Source organism: Amblyomma mixtum, chromosome 8, assembly GCF_055824585.1.
Source record: "Amblyomma mixtum isolate Tamu chromosome 8, ASM5582458v1, whole genome shotgun sequence".
In the NCBI taxonomy this organism is placed as follows: domain Eukaryota; kingdom Metazoa; phylum Arthropoda; class Arachnida; order Ixodida; family Ixodidae; genus Amblyomma; species Amblyomma mixtum.
This window is the reverse complement of record NC_143019.1, coordinates 105,410,418-105,426,263: the sequence shown is the minus strand read 5'-3', so window position 1 is coordinate 105,426,263 and position 15,846 is coordinate 105,410,418. Positions and strand designations below refer to the sequence as shown.

The 15,846-nt window shown below is 49.8% G+C and overlaps 1 protein-coding gene across 1 annotated transcript in view; it reads left to right on the top strand.

The window, feature by feature from the left end:
* Window positions 1–15,846, top strand: part of LOC149333781 (uncharacterized) — a 170,926-nt gene that overhangs the window by 77,372 nt on the left and 77,708 nt on the right. The window contains exons 14-15 of the mRNA XM_089557801.1: window positions 506–575; window positions 13,779–13,823. Coding sequence (XP_089413927.1) covers window positions 506–575; window positions 13,779–13,823 — 115 coding nt within the window. The remainder of the gene's footprint in view (window positions 1–505; window positions 576–13,778; window positions 13,824–15,846) is intronic.

Sequence of the window (15,846 nt, the reverse complement as noted above, 5' to 3'; positions counted from 1 at the left end):
GTAGCCTCTGAGAGACGATGGAAATCATAAAAAAGGCCCAACGGACGTTTCTGAGCACTTCAACATACAGTTAAAAGGTTTCATGAATACAATGCTTGCAAGTTCTCGTTGGTGCAGCCTAAATAGTGTTCGCATAATAGCGTTTACGCAGCTTAGATTGTGCGCTTTCAGAAAGTAACAGGCTTCTCTCGGTCTACCTTGAGAGCGCTAAGTTTTTGCATCTGTGTTTCACCTTCAGCGCTGCCTTTTGGAATTTGTTAATGAAAGCAACCAGACAAAGGTGAAATGTTTATCCTGGGAGTTTATGCCGGTTTATTCCATTGCGTGTCCGCCTTAGCCCCATATTGGTTTGTGACACCATACATGTATGTACACGAGCTGCTATGTGTACTACCATTGGTTCCCATTGTGAACGCTAGCATCATTTCTTGTATTAAAATCGACATTTCCATCTCAAAAAAAGTAATGTGTCCATCCAGATCTTCTTGCAATTTTCTTTTTGCAGCGATTACAGATTCGATATTTTCCTGTGTGGGTATGTTGCTGGCAAAACAGGCCTGCTGAGGAGGTTTAAGGTAAGTCCTAATTCAAGTTCTAATTCATTATCTAAATCGAAAGGATTTAGCAAATGATAAATGTTCTTCAGAACGCGGCGGGTATGAGCACTTTCAGAAAAGTGCTTGATGGGCAAAAATTGATTTTGCCAGATATTTACTTAAAGATTGCACATTTATGGGGTGACTAGTAAATATGAAGGATATTTCTCCGGACACGGCTCTGAAATAAAGTTATATAAAAGAAATTGAGCCTGCTTTCTTTTTTTTCAACATAGCAAATAGTTTGGAATTAAGCATCCGCCTCCTACCTGGCGCCACTTCATGCTCCCTCTTCACTGGGGCTCAACCAGCCCGCGGCGGCAAAGAGGCGAGGAAGTGGCTCTTCGGTTCTCAAAGCGAATACTTTTTTATTTTAGGGTGTAGAAAGGTCAGAAGATGTGTCAATTTACGTCTCGACACTTGGAACTTCCTTGTCGCCATGTGCGACAAATTTCCTGTGTACCCTACTCCATGATCAAGGCTCGAAGTGATAAAATTTCCTCAACTTTTCCTTAACTCCTTGAGAAACAGCGCACTGCAAAATCGCCCAGACAGTTCAGCTTTATCCCTGAATAATTTTTGTGGCACGAAGCGCCTAATATTGTCACGTTTTAGTGACGGCAGTCCAGCGGTCAGGAAGACACCAGAAATACTTGCAAACGAACCTCTCTATTAGGGCTGACTTGCGCCCGCAAAAGAACTGAATCACTCGGTGGCGGCGTAAGCAACAAGCGTGCTCGTCAATCGTCGATCTACGAATACCCGCTGCCAGCGGCATCGTTCAATTTAAAGCCGGCAAGGAAACTTCGAGATAACAGGCTGAGATCATCTAGAGTAATCTGGAAACACGTAGATGCAGCTGTTCATGGCTGTGAACAATCGAGATTAGACCGGTCGCTTCTCGCGTCACGAACAAAAATGATAACACCCCTTTTCTGCGGCTTTGCGCGAGCTCCTTCGCAAAGAAGCATCGTCTCGATGCTTTAAAATGAAAATAAACGCGGAGAATGCGAACTTCGAGTCCTTTAGCGTTCGTAATAAGCTTTAAGGGCAGCGGTAAAAGCTTCAAGTCTGGCCGCGTCGTTGTCGGTGTCACCGTCGTCGGTGTCGTCGTCGTCGTCGTCGTCGGTGTTGTCGTCGTCGGTGTTGTCGTCGTCGGTGTTGTCGTCGTCGGTGTTGTCGTCGTCGGTGTTGTCGTCGTCGGTGTTGTCGTCGATGGAGGATCTTTGTCATTGCGCTTAGAAGCAACCTCACCTCCAGAGGCTGCTTTATTTAGTTTAACCTTCGGGGGCTGGGGGAGCGTCCACGCACGGTGTAACCTCGGCTAGGAGAAACAAAGCGCGGGGACGATGGCGACGGGGAACGTGATAGGCGGCTCGGCGATGAGTATTCTTCCCGACGTAAAAACTCCTCGATTTCGGCTGGTCGCTGGCCGGGTCGGGGTCGTGGAGCGTCGTAAGAGAACCCTCGGATGCCCAGTCTTCTGTATGGGCAGTGCCGGAGGACGTGACCGGCTTCGCCACAGTGGAAGCATAGTGGGCGGCGCTGGTCGGGAGTTCTACACTCGTCGCATTTCCTCGGCTGCGCGCGTCGCTCGTTGGACGGGCGGGTTGGGGCGATTGGGCGGCGGTCCAACGCAGCTGGCTGAGGGCGATAGGGGCTTGGGTCCCGTCGTCGAGGTGCAGGACTACGCACAGCTGCGGCGTAAGTCATGGCTGGGGGCTGCAGAGGCTGCGTGGGTGTCGGCGTCACACCCAAGGCCTGTTGAACCTCGTCCCGGATGACGTCAGTGAGCGATGAAAGTTGCGGCTGCGTTCCCGTTGGCAGCAATCGTCGGAGCTCCTCTCGCACAACTTCACGTATAACCTCCCGCAGGTTATCGTTGTTAGCGGTATCCATGCAGCTTGCTGACAGAAAGCGCTGCTGGCGGTCATACTGGCGGGATCGGGCTTCAAGAGTTTTCTCCATTGTGGATGCCTCTTCTACGAATTCCGCGACGGTTTTCGGTGGGTTGCGAACGAGGCCGGCAAATAGTTGCTCTTTAACTCCTCGCATAAGCAACTTCACCTTCTGTTCTTCCTTCATGCTCGCGTCGGCACGCCGGAAGAGACGCTTAATTTCCTCAGTGTACACAGCAACGGTCTCGTTTGGGTGTTGTATGCGAGACTGTAGCAGCTGCTGGGCTCTCTCCTTTTGCACGACGTTCGTGAAGGTCTTTAGAAGCTGCTCCTTGAAGGTTTCCCAGTTCGTGAGGTTAGCTTCCTCATTCTCAAACCAGACTTTTGCTGGTCCCTCCAAGGCGAAGAAGACGTACCTAAGTTTCGTGGCATCGGCCCAGTTGTTGAAGATAGCCACACGGTCGAACTGATCCAGCCATTCTTCGGGGTCGGCGCCAGGCGAAGCGTCGAAGGTTGGTGGCACCCGGGGCTGGTGAAGAATGATTGGAGTCGTCGTCTGGGGCAAGCTCATGGTAGACGTTGCGGCTGGCTTCCGCTTCCGGGTAGAGTCCGGCAGATTCCCGAACTCTGGTGCGTCCCCTTGCAGGCGTCGGCTAGCGCGGTGGACAGGACTCAGGTCCTGCGGTTGATGACTCAGAGGGCTGGAGTCACGGCTTGGAGGGGGTGTCCGGTACATGGAAGGCTACCCCGCACCTCCACCAGATTGCACGTTTTAGTGACGGCAGTCCAGCGGTCAGGAAGACAACAGAAATCCTTGCAAACGAAGCTCTTTATTTGGGCTGACTTGCGTCCGCAAAAGAACTGAATCACTCGGTGGCGGCGTAAGCAACAAGCGTGCTCGTCATTCGTCGGTCTACGAATACCCGCTGCTAGCAGCATCGTTCAATTTAAAGCCGGCAGTAAACTTCGAGATAACAGGCCGAGATCATCTAGAGTAATCTGGAAACACGTAGATGCAGCTGTTCATGGCTGTGAACAATCGAGATTAGACCGGTCGCTTCTCGCGTCACGAACAAAAATGATAACACCCCTTTTCTGCGGCTTTGCGCGAGCTAACGGACGCTACAATGATTTGTAGCAACATAGCATAGTGGGCGAGTTGGTCCTTCGTTTTAGTTGCGCGGTTTCGTTCCTTAAAGCTACAATGATACGTGGCAATATTCTTGTCTGCCCTTATAAATAGCAGATGTGGGATCATTATTTGACCTCAAGAGGTCCTCTGAGCACTCACTTGTGCTGGTATGACCTTCACAATGCTACCAGCACCGTCCCATGTAGTCTTTCCACCGAGGTGGCCAGGTCCAATACAATTTTCGTAGCTAGAGAAATAAAATCGCTTTCATGTTAGGAGCGGTTCACGATGCCCTCTTTTTTTCTTCTATTAAGGGATGAACTGTTGTTATAGGCAGCCTGAAATGAAAAGAAACGTCTTCAGTGAAATAAGTCTCCACTGTTTTCTAGTGCACATAAATATGGTTGCTAGATGACACATGACATGCATGCTTACCGATTGATCCAATTACAAGGCATCGCGAATAGTAAAATTATAGTGCTTTACAAATTCCATTAGTATAATTGCTTCCCCCTTATGCTACTTATAACTCTGGCTAGTACTCACGGCAGCAAATGTTCTATACACCAAGCGACCTTCGAGAAAATTGCATCACTGTTCTATGTCCTTTGCGCGTCCGGTGTTTAGACGGCCGACCGAGTGGGGGGTTGGGAAGGAGGTGTATGGTGTTCCATAGCGCAGCACGAACTCAGGAGACAAACACACGCGCTAACTTCCACTAAGCCTTTATTTGGTGCACAGAGAATTTATACACAGAATTTATACATTTATACATGCTTCTTAAGGTTGTTGTTCACACATTATCTTGTCTAATCGGACACGCATCGTTTTGAAATGAACGCGGGCGCGACAAGGACGCTGACAAGAAAGGGACAACACATGAGCACATGGCATGTGGTGTCCTTGTTAGTGTCCTTGTTGCGCCAGCGTTCATTTCACCATGAACCTACTCGGCTCTCAGGTCATTCTTCTGACGTATTCTTCTGACAAAAGCTCATTTTGGTGCTCCTGATTAATCGTTACGCACTGTTTCATTTATTTCTTAGACTCGTATTACTACTTGTATCGTGTTCTACAGTTATATTTTGGTGTTCCTTACTTGTAGTACTTGTATTGAATTCTTGGATCTTTATTGTTACCTTCTGGTGTTCCTATTATTTTTGCACTGTTTTTGACACCCCTATATATATATATATATATATATATATATATATATATATATATATATATATTGTAGCGTGCAACGCCAAAAAGAACACCCGCGCAGAGACGAAAAACCTGCGGCGGTCACCCAGTGGTTCGAGCGCGCGCGAGAGAGCCAACTAACTTCTTCCTCTTCTAGCGCATGCACTACTTCTGTCTCTTCTTCGAATGCATGTATCACTGCCCCCCTCTTCTGCAGCATCGACACGATGCGGCTAGGAGAGAAAAGTCAGCGAAAGGGTAGAACACAGCTGCAGTGGACCGCAGTTCAGTCAGGTAGCCGGTCGTGGTAAGGCTTCATGCGACCAACGTGTACGACTTCAGTTCGGTGAGACCGGCGCGATGAACAAGCTGTCGGGGCGGGAGCAACTGCATAAGTCACATCACTGATGCGGCGCACTACTTCGTAAGCTGCTGCGCCGCTTTACGAAGTAAAGCGGCGCAGCAGCTTTTCAGAGAGCCCGCGGCGACGAACAGGTATTCAAATCCGCACAAGGTCGCCGGGCGCATAACTGACGAAACGGCGCCCAGAGTTGTACCTAGCGGCGTCAGTCTCCTGTTGACGGTGGATTCGCAGGCGGGCCAGTTGACGCGCTTCCTCAGCACGCTGAACGAAGGTATCTACGTCGAGGTCAGCGTCAGAGTCGCAGTAAGGGTCGACAGGCAACATAGCATCCAACGGGGTGGTCACCTGGCGACCGAAGACAAGCTGAAAAGGGGTCAGTCGGGTTGTTTCCTGCAGGGCGGTGTTGTACGCAAACGTTACGTACGGCAGAATAGTGTCCCATGTTCGATGTTCGACGTCAACGTACATTGATAGCATGTCGGCGAGTCTGCGGTGAAGTCGCTCTACCAACCCGTTTGTCTGCGGGTGATACGCCGTAGCAGGTCGATGGCTCGTGTGCGTCAGGGTCATCACGGACTGGGTTAAGCGGGCCGTGAAAGCAGTTCCGCGGTCAGTAACAACAACGGCGGGTGCTCCATGACGCAAAACACGGTTGTGGACGAAGAACTGCGCCACTTCAGCAGCAGTGCCTTTGGCAAGAGACGTAGTCGACTATCCAACGCTTCCCAGACGAAGACTTCGGAAATGGACCAAGGAGGTCCATGCCCACTTGTTGGAAAGGGGTCTTCGGTGGATCGACGGGGTGAAGAAATCCGGCTGATTTCAATGGAAGAATGTTCCGACGTTGGCATTCACGGCATGTTTTTACGTAGGCCCGCACCGATGGGAGTAACCTGGGCCAATAATACTTTCGTCTAATCCGCGCGAGTGTACGGCTGACTCCAAGGTCGCCGGCGGATGGTGCATCATGGCAGGCACTCAAGATCTCTGACCGCAACTGCGATGGTACGACAAGTAGGAACACTTCTTCGCTGTTGGCAAAGTTGCGCTTGTAGAGAACACCAGACCGTAAAGTGAAGGTGTGAAGCCCTCGAAGAAAAACACGCGGAATGGGACCTTCACTGCCTTCGAGATAATCGATGAGCGGCGCCAACTCCGAGTCCGCCCTCTGAAGCTGCGCCATTTGGGTGGTACTAACAGAGCCCAGGAAAGGAAAATCATCGGTGGTTTCTTCGGTATTGTTTGGGATAGGCGCGCGCGACAGAGAGTCCCCATCCTGATGCTTACGGCCAGGCTTGTAAACTACTGTTAAGTCGTATTCTTGCAAGCGTAAGCTCCATCTAGCCAAGCGTCCTGAGGGGTCTTTGAGGCTCGCCAGCCAGCACAAGGAGTGGTGGTCGCTTACCACACGGAAGGGTCGTCCGTAGAGGTACGGTCGGAACTTGCAGATGGCCCATATCACTGAGAGTCATTCTTTCTCCGTCGTAGAATAATTGGCCTCGGAGCGCGTAAGTGTTCGACTAGCATAACTGATGACCCGTTCTGCACCGTCTTGCCACTGGATCAGTACTGCACCAAGGCCAACATTGCTGGCGTCAGTGTGGATGTCCGTGGCAGCATGCTCCTCGAAGTGGCCGAGTATCGGAGTGCTTTGCAAACGGCTGCGAAGCTCGATAAATGCAGCCTCTTCGTCGGTCCCCCGCAGGAAGGGCGTGTCGTCACGGGTCAATGCGTTCAGCGGTTCCGCGATTTTCGAGAAATCTTGAATAAAGCGCCTATAATAGGAGCACAGGCCCAAAAACCGGCGAACAGCCTTCTTGTCAGTTGGGCGTGGAAAACCTGAGACGGCAGCGGTCTTGTCAGGGTCCGGGCGAACACCTTGTGCGCTGACAACGTGACCAAGAAAGCGAAGTTCCTCAAAGCCAAAATGGCATTTCTCGGCTTTGATGGTGAGTTGCGCAGATTTGAGCGCTTGTAGCACAATGCGCAACCGCTCCAAGTGCTGGTCAAAGGTGGTCGAAAATATAACGACATCGTCCAGGTACACCAAGCAGGTCTGCCATTTCAAGCCGGAGAGAACAGTGTCCATCATGCGTTAGAACGTGGCCGGTGCTGAGCACAGACCAAATGGAAGCACTTTAAACTCATAGAGGCCGTCAGGCGTCACGAAAGCCGTCTTCTCCCGGTCTCGCTCGTCCACTTCGATTTGCCAGTACCCGCTTTTAAGATCTAATGACGAGAAGTATCGGGCATTCCGCAATCCGTCGAGCGCGTCATCTATCCTGGGCAGCGGGTAAACGTCCTTTTTGGTCACGTTGTTAAGTTTCCTGTAGTCCACGCAGAAACGCCGGGTATTGTCCTTTTTTTTTTGACAAGAACCACAGGCGATGCCCACGGACTGGTGGACGGCTAAATGACATCGTCTGCAAGCATCTCGGCAACCTGATTCTGAATGGCTTCCCTCTCCACCGGGGAAACGCGATATGGGCGCTGGCAGACGGGTCGCGTAGTCTCATCAGTGATGATACGATGCTTGGCGAGTGGAGTTCGGCCGACCTTCGAGCACGTAGCGAAACAGTCCGCAAAGTCTGCCAAGAGGTCCGACAGAAGATCCCTCTGAACCGACGGCAGGGCAGGATTTATTCTGACTGACTGAAGAGCGTGATGTTGCCCAGCATACTCCTGAGTGGGTCCTCCCACGGTGCACAAACCTGGAACCTCAGCAACGTCGTGGAGGAAGGCAATAGCCATGTCTTTGGCAAGGTGCTGATATTCGTTGGCAAAGTTAGTCAGGAGGACATGGGTGCGGCCGTCACGTAGTTGGACGAGACCTCTTGCAACGGCAAGTCCCCGCTTAAGCAGCAGTGGACTATGGCTGTCCGCTAGGCCCTCGTAGTCGTGAAAGAGGTCATTCCGCACGAGCACCAGAACACTGCACCGCGGCGGCACCGTAACGTCGTTCTCGACAACGCGCAGGGCGTTGCTGCAGGGGTCGCGGGAGTCAAAGCGCGCCACGGCCTGTTTGGTCGAGAACGTGACACGTGCCTCCTGAAAGTCAATCACAGCGCCGTTCGACTGCAGGAAGTCGATCCCCAGAATCAAGTCTCTGGAACACTCGGGGAGTACGACAAATTCACCAACGTACGTGAAACCACTAATCCCAACTCTAGCCGTGCACTTGCCCACAGGGGAAATTAGGTGGCCACCAGCGGTGCGAATGGGGGTCCCCGTCCACGGTGTCAGAACTTTCTTAAGTTCTCCAGCAAAGACACGGCTCATAACAGAATAGTCAGCACCGGTATCGAGCAGCGCGGTAATCTCCGTGCCATCAATTGTCACACGCAAATCGGATGCAGCGTATCTGATACTGTCGCTGCCTCTCTCTGTCCAGGTATCGTCGGCTCGAGGGTTTCGCGATGGAGGATCTTGACACGTCCCGACGTCAGCGGCCTTGCCTCCAGAGGTCGCTGGTGTTAGTTTTCCCGACGCGGACTCAGCGAGCGACGGCCAGCAGAGCTACTCTGGCGGCCAGGGCTGGAAGAGCGATAACGGAGAGGCGAAGAGGAACGGGACTCGCGCCTTCCTGAGTAGGCAGGGTTCTGGCGTGCCCAGAGATGCTGCGCAATCTCATGCTGTCGTTCGCCGTTCTGAGGGCAGGGTGCGTCGGGATGGAAACCGCGAAGGCCCACTTGGCGGTACGAACATGCTCTGTAGAGGTGACCGGGCTCCCCACAGTGGTAGCAGAGAGGCCTGCGGTCCGGTGTACGCCACAAATCCGACTTCCGAGGGCGTGACCCAGCTGTAGCAGATGCGGGTGCGGAATATGCGGCGATGTTACTCACGGGGGTCGTCGGGGCCATACCGTAGCCAGGCACGCTTCCGTGACATGTGCCGATGTTGCTCACGCCAGGCGTTGGGGTAATCGGACTGTCGTGCGACGTACAACGGATGCGTACGTGGGTCTGTCATCCGACCGGGACGGCGCTTCGGGGACAGGAGGTGCCTGCGCAGCCTGTCGCACCTCGTCCCTGACGACTTCAGTCAGCGCTGCCAGCGGCGCAGGTGCAACCTGGGGCAGATGGATCCGTTGCAGTTCCTCCCGGACAACGGAGCGAATTAGTTCGCGCAAGGTGTATGCACTGGCGCCGAGACACGACGAAAAGCCTTCGGGCACCATGCAGTTGATGTCGCGGTTGTACTGGCGGGCCCGTTGTTGCAGCGTCGTCTCCATCGTGGTCGCCTCGGTTAGAAATTCCGCCACCTTGCGGGGTGGGCTGCGCACGAGGCCCGCGAACAGCTCCTGCTTAACCCCACGCATGAGATGGTGCAGCTTCTTCTCCTCTGTCATGTTGGGGTCGGCGCGCTTGAAAAGACAGGCCATGTCTTCGGTGTACATGCGCACGCTTTCGTTCGTGCGCTGATTTCGGGAGTGCAGCGCAGCTTCAGCCTTCTCCCGGCGGTCAGCGTTGGGGAACGTAGCCAGGAGACTATGGCAGAACGTCTCCCAGGTGGGAAGTGTAGCCTCGTGGTTTTCAAACCACGTCCGAGCAGACTCTTCCAGGGCAAAGTAGACGTTATTCAGCTTGCGCTCGCCGCACCAGCCGTTGTAGCGTGCGACCCGCTCGAACGTCTCCAGCCAGTCCTCAGCGTCTTCGAACACGTCACCGTGAAAAGGTGGCGGTGTTCGCGGTGGGTGGCAAAGGATCGGCGCCAGGGGCCTGGTGTCAGCGGCCATGGCAGTTGGACTCGACGGTAGAGGCTGGATCGGCGGCGGGGTCCTGGTGTCAGTGGCCATGTCAGCTGGACTCGGCGGTCGAGGCTGCGTCGTCCTTGTTGGCGGGGGAAGGGGCCCAAATTCAGGCGACTCTCCGCGGAGACGGCGGCTGGGTCGCTGGTGAACCGGTGTGAGGTCCGTAGTGACGCTGTACGGAGTTTGCAGGTCGGGAAGCGTACTCAGCACCTCCACCAAACTGTAGCGTGCAACGCCAAAAAGAACACCCGCGCAGAGACGAAAAACCTGCGGCGGTCACCCAGTGGTTCGAGCGCGCGCGAGAGAGCCAACTAACTTCTTCCTCTTCTAGCGCATGCACTACTTCTGTCTCTTCTTGGAATGCATGTATCAATATATATATATATATATATATATATATATATATATGAGAGAAGCCAACAGCCACAGAAACCAAGGGGCACAGAGGTTTTTTAATTTGTTTACTTATTTTCTGGTGTTGATCAATTTATAATATTACTGAATATGTTATCGCTTAAAGCTAATTGATTAGAGAAGCAGAAGAAAAAACAACCACATGCCGCCGGTGGGATCCGAACCCACGACCTCCGAATTACGCGTCCGGTGCTCTACCCCTGAGCTACGGCGACGGCTGTCAAACCTTCTGCTTTCGGGGGTATTTATGTTTACAAATATATATATATATATTGTAATGTGGAAACTCGCACAGTTAGTGTGGTCGGGCACAGTCCTAGTCCCAGCAGTGCTGCTCAGCAGGCCGGCGTTCTCAAGCGCGCACCCGAGCTTCGTCAGCTTCGTCTTCTGTCTTCTTCTGTCATCTTCCTCTCCTTCGGCAGCGCTAGCCGCTGAGGCAGCAAACCCCAATTCTCTTCATTACAATATATATATATATATATATATATATATATATATATATATATATATATATATATGTCTGTGCTTTTATCTTAATTATGTTGTGAATTCCACTCCCCTCTGTAACGCCCGACCCGGGCCCTGAGGGTATTCGAAATAAATAAATAAATAAATAGATAAATACCGTTTTGTTCAGGTATCAATTCTGTGTGCACCAAAGAAAGCCTTAGTGAAAGTTCGCGCTTGTGTTTGTCCCCTGAGTTCGTGCTGCGCTATGGAACATAACGCATACCCACTAGCCCGAACCATCACGTTGTGAGGTGTGTGGCTTTCTTACTTTTGAGGCATGTCGGCGCAATCACTCTGAGACGCCGTGTTTTTGATTCTCAAGAGAAAGAGAGAGTGATGACCGAAAAGGCAGGGAGGTTAACTCTAGGCGACGCCCAGTATGCTACCTATACGCGTGGGAAGGGGGACGAAGGGAGATATAGAAAGCGGAGATTTAGGCTTAATGAGGGGTACAAGCTGAAGGTGGTACAGATCTACAGAATTGCATCTAGCTATGATGACCAGATCGTAGAAAATTTCTATTAGAATGTTGAATCAGCCATGAGCAAAGTAAAAGCACAGTACACTGTACGTGTGGGCGAATTCAGTGTCAAGGTAGGGAAGAAGCGGGCTGGAAACCAGGCAGTAGGCGAGTATGGCATAGCACCTAGAAATAACAAGTGGGAGTTAATAGTAGAGCTTGTAGAGAGAAGTAATTCACGGATCATGAATACCTTCTTCCGCAAATGAGAATACAGGAAATGGACGTGGCAAAGCCACAATGGTAAGACTAAAAATGAAATAGACTTCACACTGTGCGCTCACACTAGCATCATGCAGGAAGTGCAGCTCTTCGGAAAGGTGCGTTGTAGCGACCACAGGATGGTAAGATCTCGAATTAGACATGAGTTGAAGAGAGAGAACAGAAGAAAGTAGTGAATCGGAAGGCCATTAACGAGCTAGCTGTTAGGGGGAAAGTAGAGGATTCAGGATACCTTTGCAGCACAAATATTCGGTTTTAACTGAGGACGACTACCATAATCTTCAAGCTGTTTGCGATGATCTAACAGTTGTCATTACTGAATCTTCAGTATAAGTAGGCGATATGTTGGTTAGACAGGATACCGGCGAGCTATCTCAAGAGATGAGCTATCTGAGGAGAGCCAAGCGTTGAAGCGAGAGGAAGGAAGAAAATAGTAAATCGGAAGTCCATTGACGAGTTAGCAGTTAGGGTGGAAGTAGAGGAATTCAATATATCGCTGCAGAACAGATATTCGGCTCTAAGTGAGGGATACGACTTTAATGCTGAAAGAATGAACGATAATCTCACAGCTATCATTACGGAGTGTGCAGTAGAAGTAGGCGGTAGGATTGTTCGACAAGATACCAGCAAGCTACCTCAGGAGACGAAAAATCTAATAAACGCGAAAGCATGAAAGCGCCTAACATTACGAACAGGATAGAACTGGCGGATCTGCCAAAGTTAAAAATAAGCGCTAGGTAGCCGATATAAGGAGAGAACGGAGGTAGCCTAAAAGCAGTGAAGAGTAAACTAGGGATGGGTAAAAACCAGATGTATGCGATAAGAGACAAAGAGAGCAATGCCATTACCAATATGGATAAGATACTTTGAATAGCCTCTTGCGTAGAAGAGTTCTACACATATCTATGCAGTAGTCAATGCAATCAGAATGTTAATAAGAGAGACAGTAGGGCACAACAATGAGAAATCCCGCCAGTAACGAAAGCGGAAGTAAAGAAAGTCTTAGTAGCAATGGAAAGGGGGAAAGAAGATAATGAGGATCTGGGAAGAGCAGATTTGTTGAAGGACGGAGGATAGATTGTGCTAGAAAAACTAGCCACCTTGTATACACAATGCCTTACGACCTCAAGCACACCAAAAACTTGAATGAACTCTAACATTAACTTAATTCATAAAAGAGACGTAAAAGATTTAAAAAATTGCAGACCAATGAGCTTACTGTCTGTTGCCTACAAGGTATTTACTGCGGTAATAGCAAATAGAACCAGGACAACGGTAGGCTTCAATCAGCCAAATGATCAGGCAGGCTTTCGTAAAGGATGCTCGAAAATAGGGTAACGGAGTGCATTCCCAGAGAAGGCAAGCATAGCATGGGGCGCCAGAAATGTAGGTGGGCGGATGAGATTAAGAATTTTGCTGGTATACAATGGCTGCAGCTGGCAAAAGACACGGTTAATTGGCAGGACATGGGCGATGCCTTTGCTCTGCAGTGGGTGCAGTCAGGCTAATGATGATGACGAAGATGTTTGTTGCTTTCGGACATCATTTACATTACAGAGAGGGGTGTAGTCTAGTCGTTTTCACACTGTTCCGGAATCTCGTATAGAGGGCTTAATGAAGACATTTGGAGCGAAAGCTTGAGACCTCAGGATTCAATTGTGGACCGTGTAAATTTGATCTTCAGCTGAGTTAGAGGTCAAAACATGAAAAAGAGAAAAAGAAATTGAATCAATATTCCTGACTGGGAGTCGAACCCGCGGCTGCGCGAAAGATCTCCTTTAAGAACTGCTCAGCGAGACCACTAGCCCATCGCCGCAGCCAGCACGCCTCGCGTTAAAACTGCACCACGCTCTCGCGCTGTGCATTGGTGAGCGCCGTCTTCATCAGCTTCAATCGGCTCCGTCCCGCGGCACTGCATACTCACCGTCGTCTTCTATGTAGCACAAATATGTGCTTTCGTTCCGGTTCGAATGTAGTAAACAATCTCAGTAGTTTTTTCTGGTAGTATTTGGATGTGCAGTGCAGAATGCTGTTGATACTTGCTTCATGAAAAACACTGTTCCTGTGATGAAGTTATTCACTCTGTATATTAGCCACAGTTTTCGTGATTAGCGTAAATACGTTATTTTTATGTCATTCTCTCTGTTCAGCATTCTTATTGTTCCTGTCGTCATTGTTTCATTGCAGACTGGCTCCTTCAATCCCAATGTGCATCAAACCATTGCAGATTTTGTGAGTTGCATGCTTTTTAAAGATACTATAGAAGTTCGAACTTCTTAAACACTTTCCTTGTAGAATTCCTTCATAGGATACCTTTTGTAAGGCGCTGGGCTGATACAGATTCCGTAATTTGTGGCACGCCATCCGTTAAGGCGTGAAGTGTGCGCAAGTTTACCTTGACCATGAACGAAAACTATATTTTCTAATCATTTTAACTTGTTGCATTCAGTTAGCATTCACTGTAATACTGTGACGGTACTAGTAAGCAAGTGGAGCGCCGCGATACCTCTCGCTTGCAAGGTGTGTGTGTCGCTTGCTTGGCGCATTACACCACAAGTGCAACATTGTAAGTCCTTCCGAAATAGTAGGAAGGGCTAACAAGTAAAACCCGCAAAAGGTTTTCGCCCCGCTCGGCACACAAAGCAGTTACACCTGACATGTGAATGATGGGCTTTAACCATTTTCCTAGCGCTTCTAGATATCTTCAGCACTTTTTTTAATTTCAGGTGTTTATTAAGGGCCGCTGGAAACCTTTTTGGAGCTTTTTACTTTTCTCTTTGTTTTCAAAGAACTATGCCCTGAGTCACTCACCTTTGGTGGTACAATCCTCCAGCAATTTCTCTTTGAAGGAAAAAACAAAAAGAACGTCCACAGAGCTTGCATGCTGTGAGGTACGGTGTTCATGCACAGAAGTGTCGGGCAACGGTCAGTGTCGGCAAATGAAAAGCTGTGTAGTAAAACCGACTTGTACGAAAAGTCATCTCGAGAAAGGCTCGCCAGATCACTCCATGTTCGTAATAGGTTTGGAACACAATCGGAAAAAAACTCTGACCTGCCACATTATTTCAGTTATGCTGAGCTGGGAGAGTTCGAGATAGTGCATCTTGGCAAATTCTTTTGTGACGAGCGCCGCTCGTCAGTGTCTTCTTCCTTTGCACTCCACCCTTTGTTACGCTGAATTTTCCAAGATGCACACATTTCATAGCTAGCCAACTGTTTTACATGGAGAAAACAGGTACTACGACTTCAATAACAGGAAATAAGTCAAAATTGATGTTGTCATAAGATAAATGCACAACCGCGAACAAAGGTCTCAGATCCACTCCTTACTTTGTTTTAAAATTGCATTTTTATTTATTAATTTTTAGTTTCTGCTTGCCGCCAGCCGAGTTGCCAGGCCTTAGGCACGAGCAGGTGGGACAGAATGAGAAAAATGAGACAGTATGCAGGTACAGACTGCACATTCAATCAAGCGAAGGATGACATGAGACTAACATGTACAACACGTACAAAGCAAAACGATGGATTTACACTATGTCAACAAAACACTGCTATGTGTTACGGAATACAGTCAGAAAGGAAGACGCAGTCGAACTCTCATCCATATTTGAAGGAAGATCGTTCAAAGTGTGGATTGTTCTGAGAAAAAGTAAGGCTTTAAAGGCATTTGTTTTGCATAAAAAATTGCTCAATTTTTTTTCATGGAAAGAACGGGTTGGTCACCAGCTCAGCAACTCAAGTAAGCATTTTTATTTATTCAATATTCACTTTGGGAATCAAGTGGACCAGTTTTAATCCTGCATGGCGCCGGCTGGCTTGCGGGGTCTCTAACTGGCCGTTTGCAAGAGAGCTGCTGGGGGCCTTTTTCAACTAAAAATTATGCAGACGTTCTCAAGCTTGGTAATATTGTCACGTATATTACACGGCACACAGTTAGAGACACAAGAACTGTTCCAGTCTGCCGAGCGGTCACGAGCAAAAAGGCGAAGCACTTCTTCTTCCTTGTCACCAGCGAGATGGCGCCGCACTTCTTCTTCGTCCACTTCTGAGCTGTATCATTGCTCCCTCCTCTGCAGCATCGCCTCAATGCGGGCTGCTTTCACAGAGGGGAAAATGGGTTAGACACGGGAAGTGAAGCAAAGCTATCACGACACACAACCGGCGGCACTCAGCGTCAAGTACAATTAGCAGGACGGTCGTGGTACGGCTTCATATGAACGACGTGCACAACATCCGGATGCGGCGGTCTGCGCGA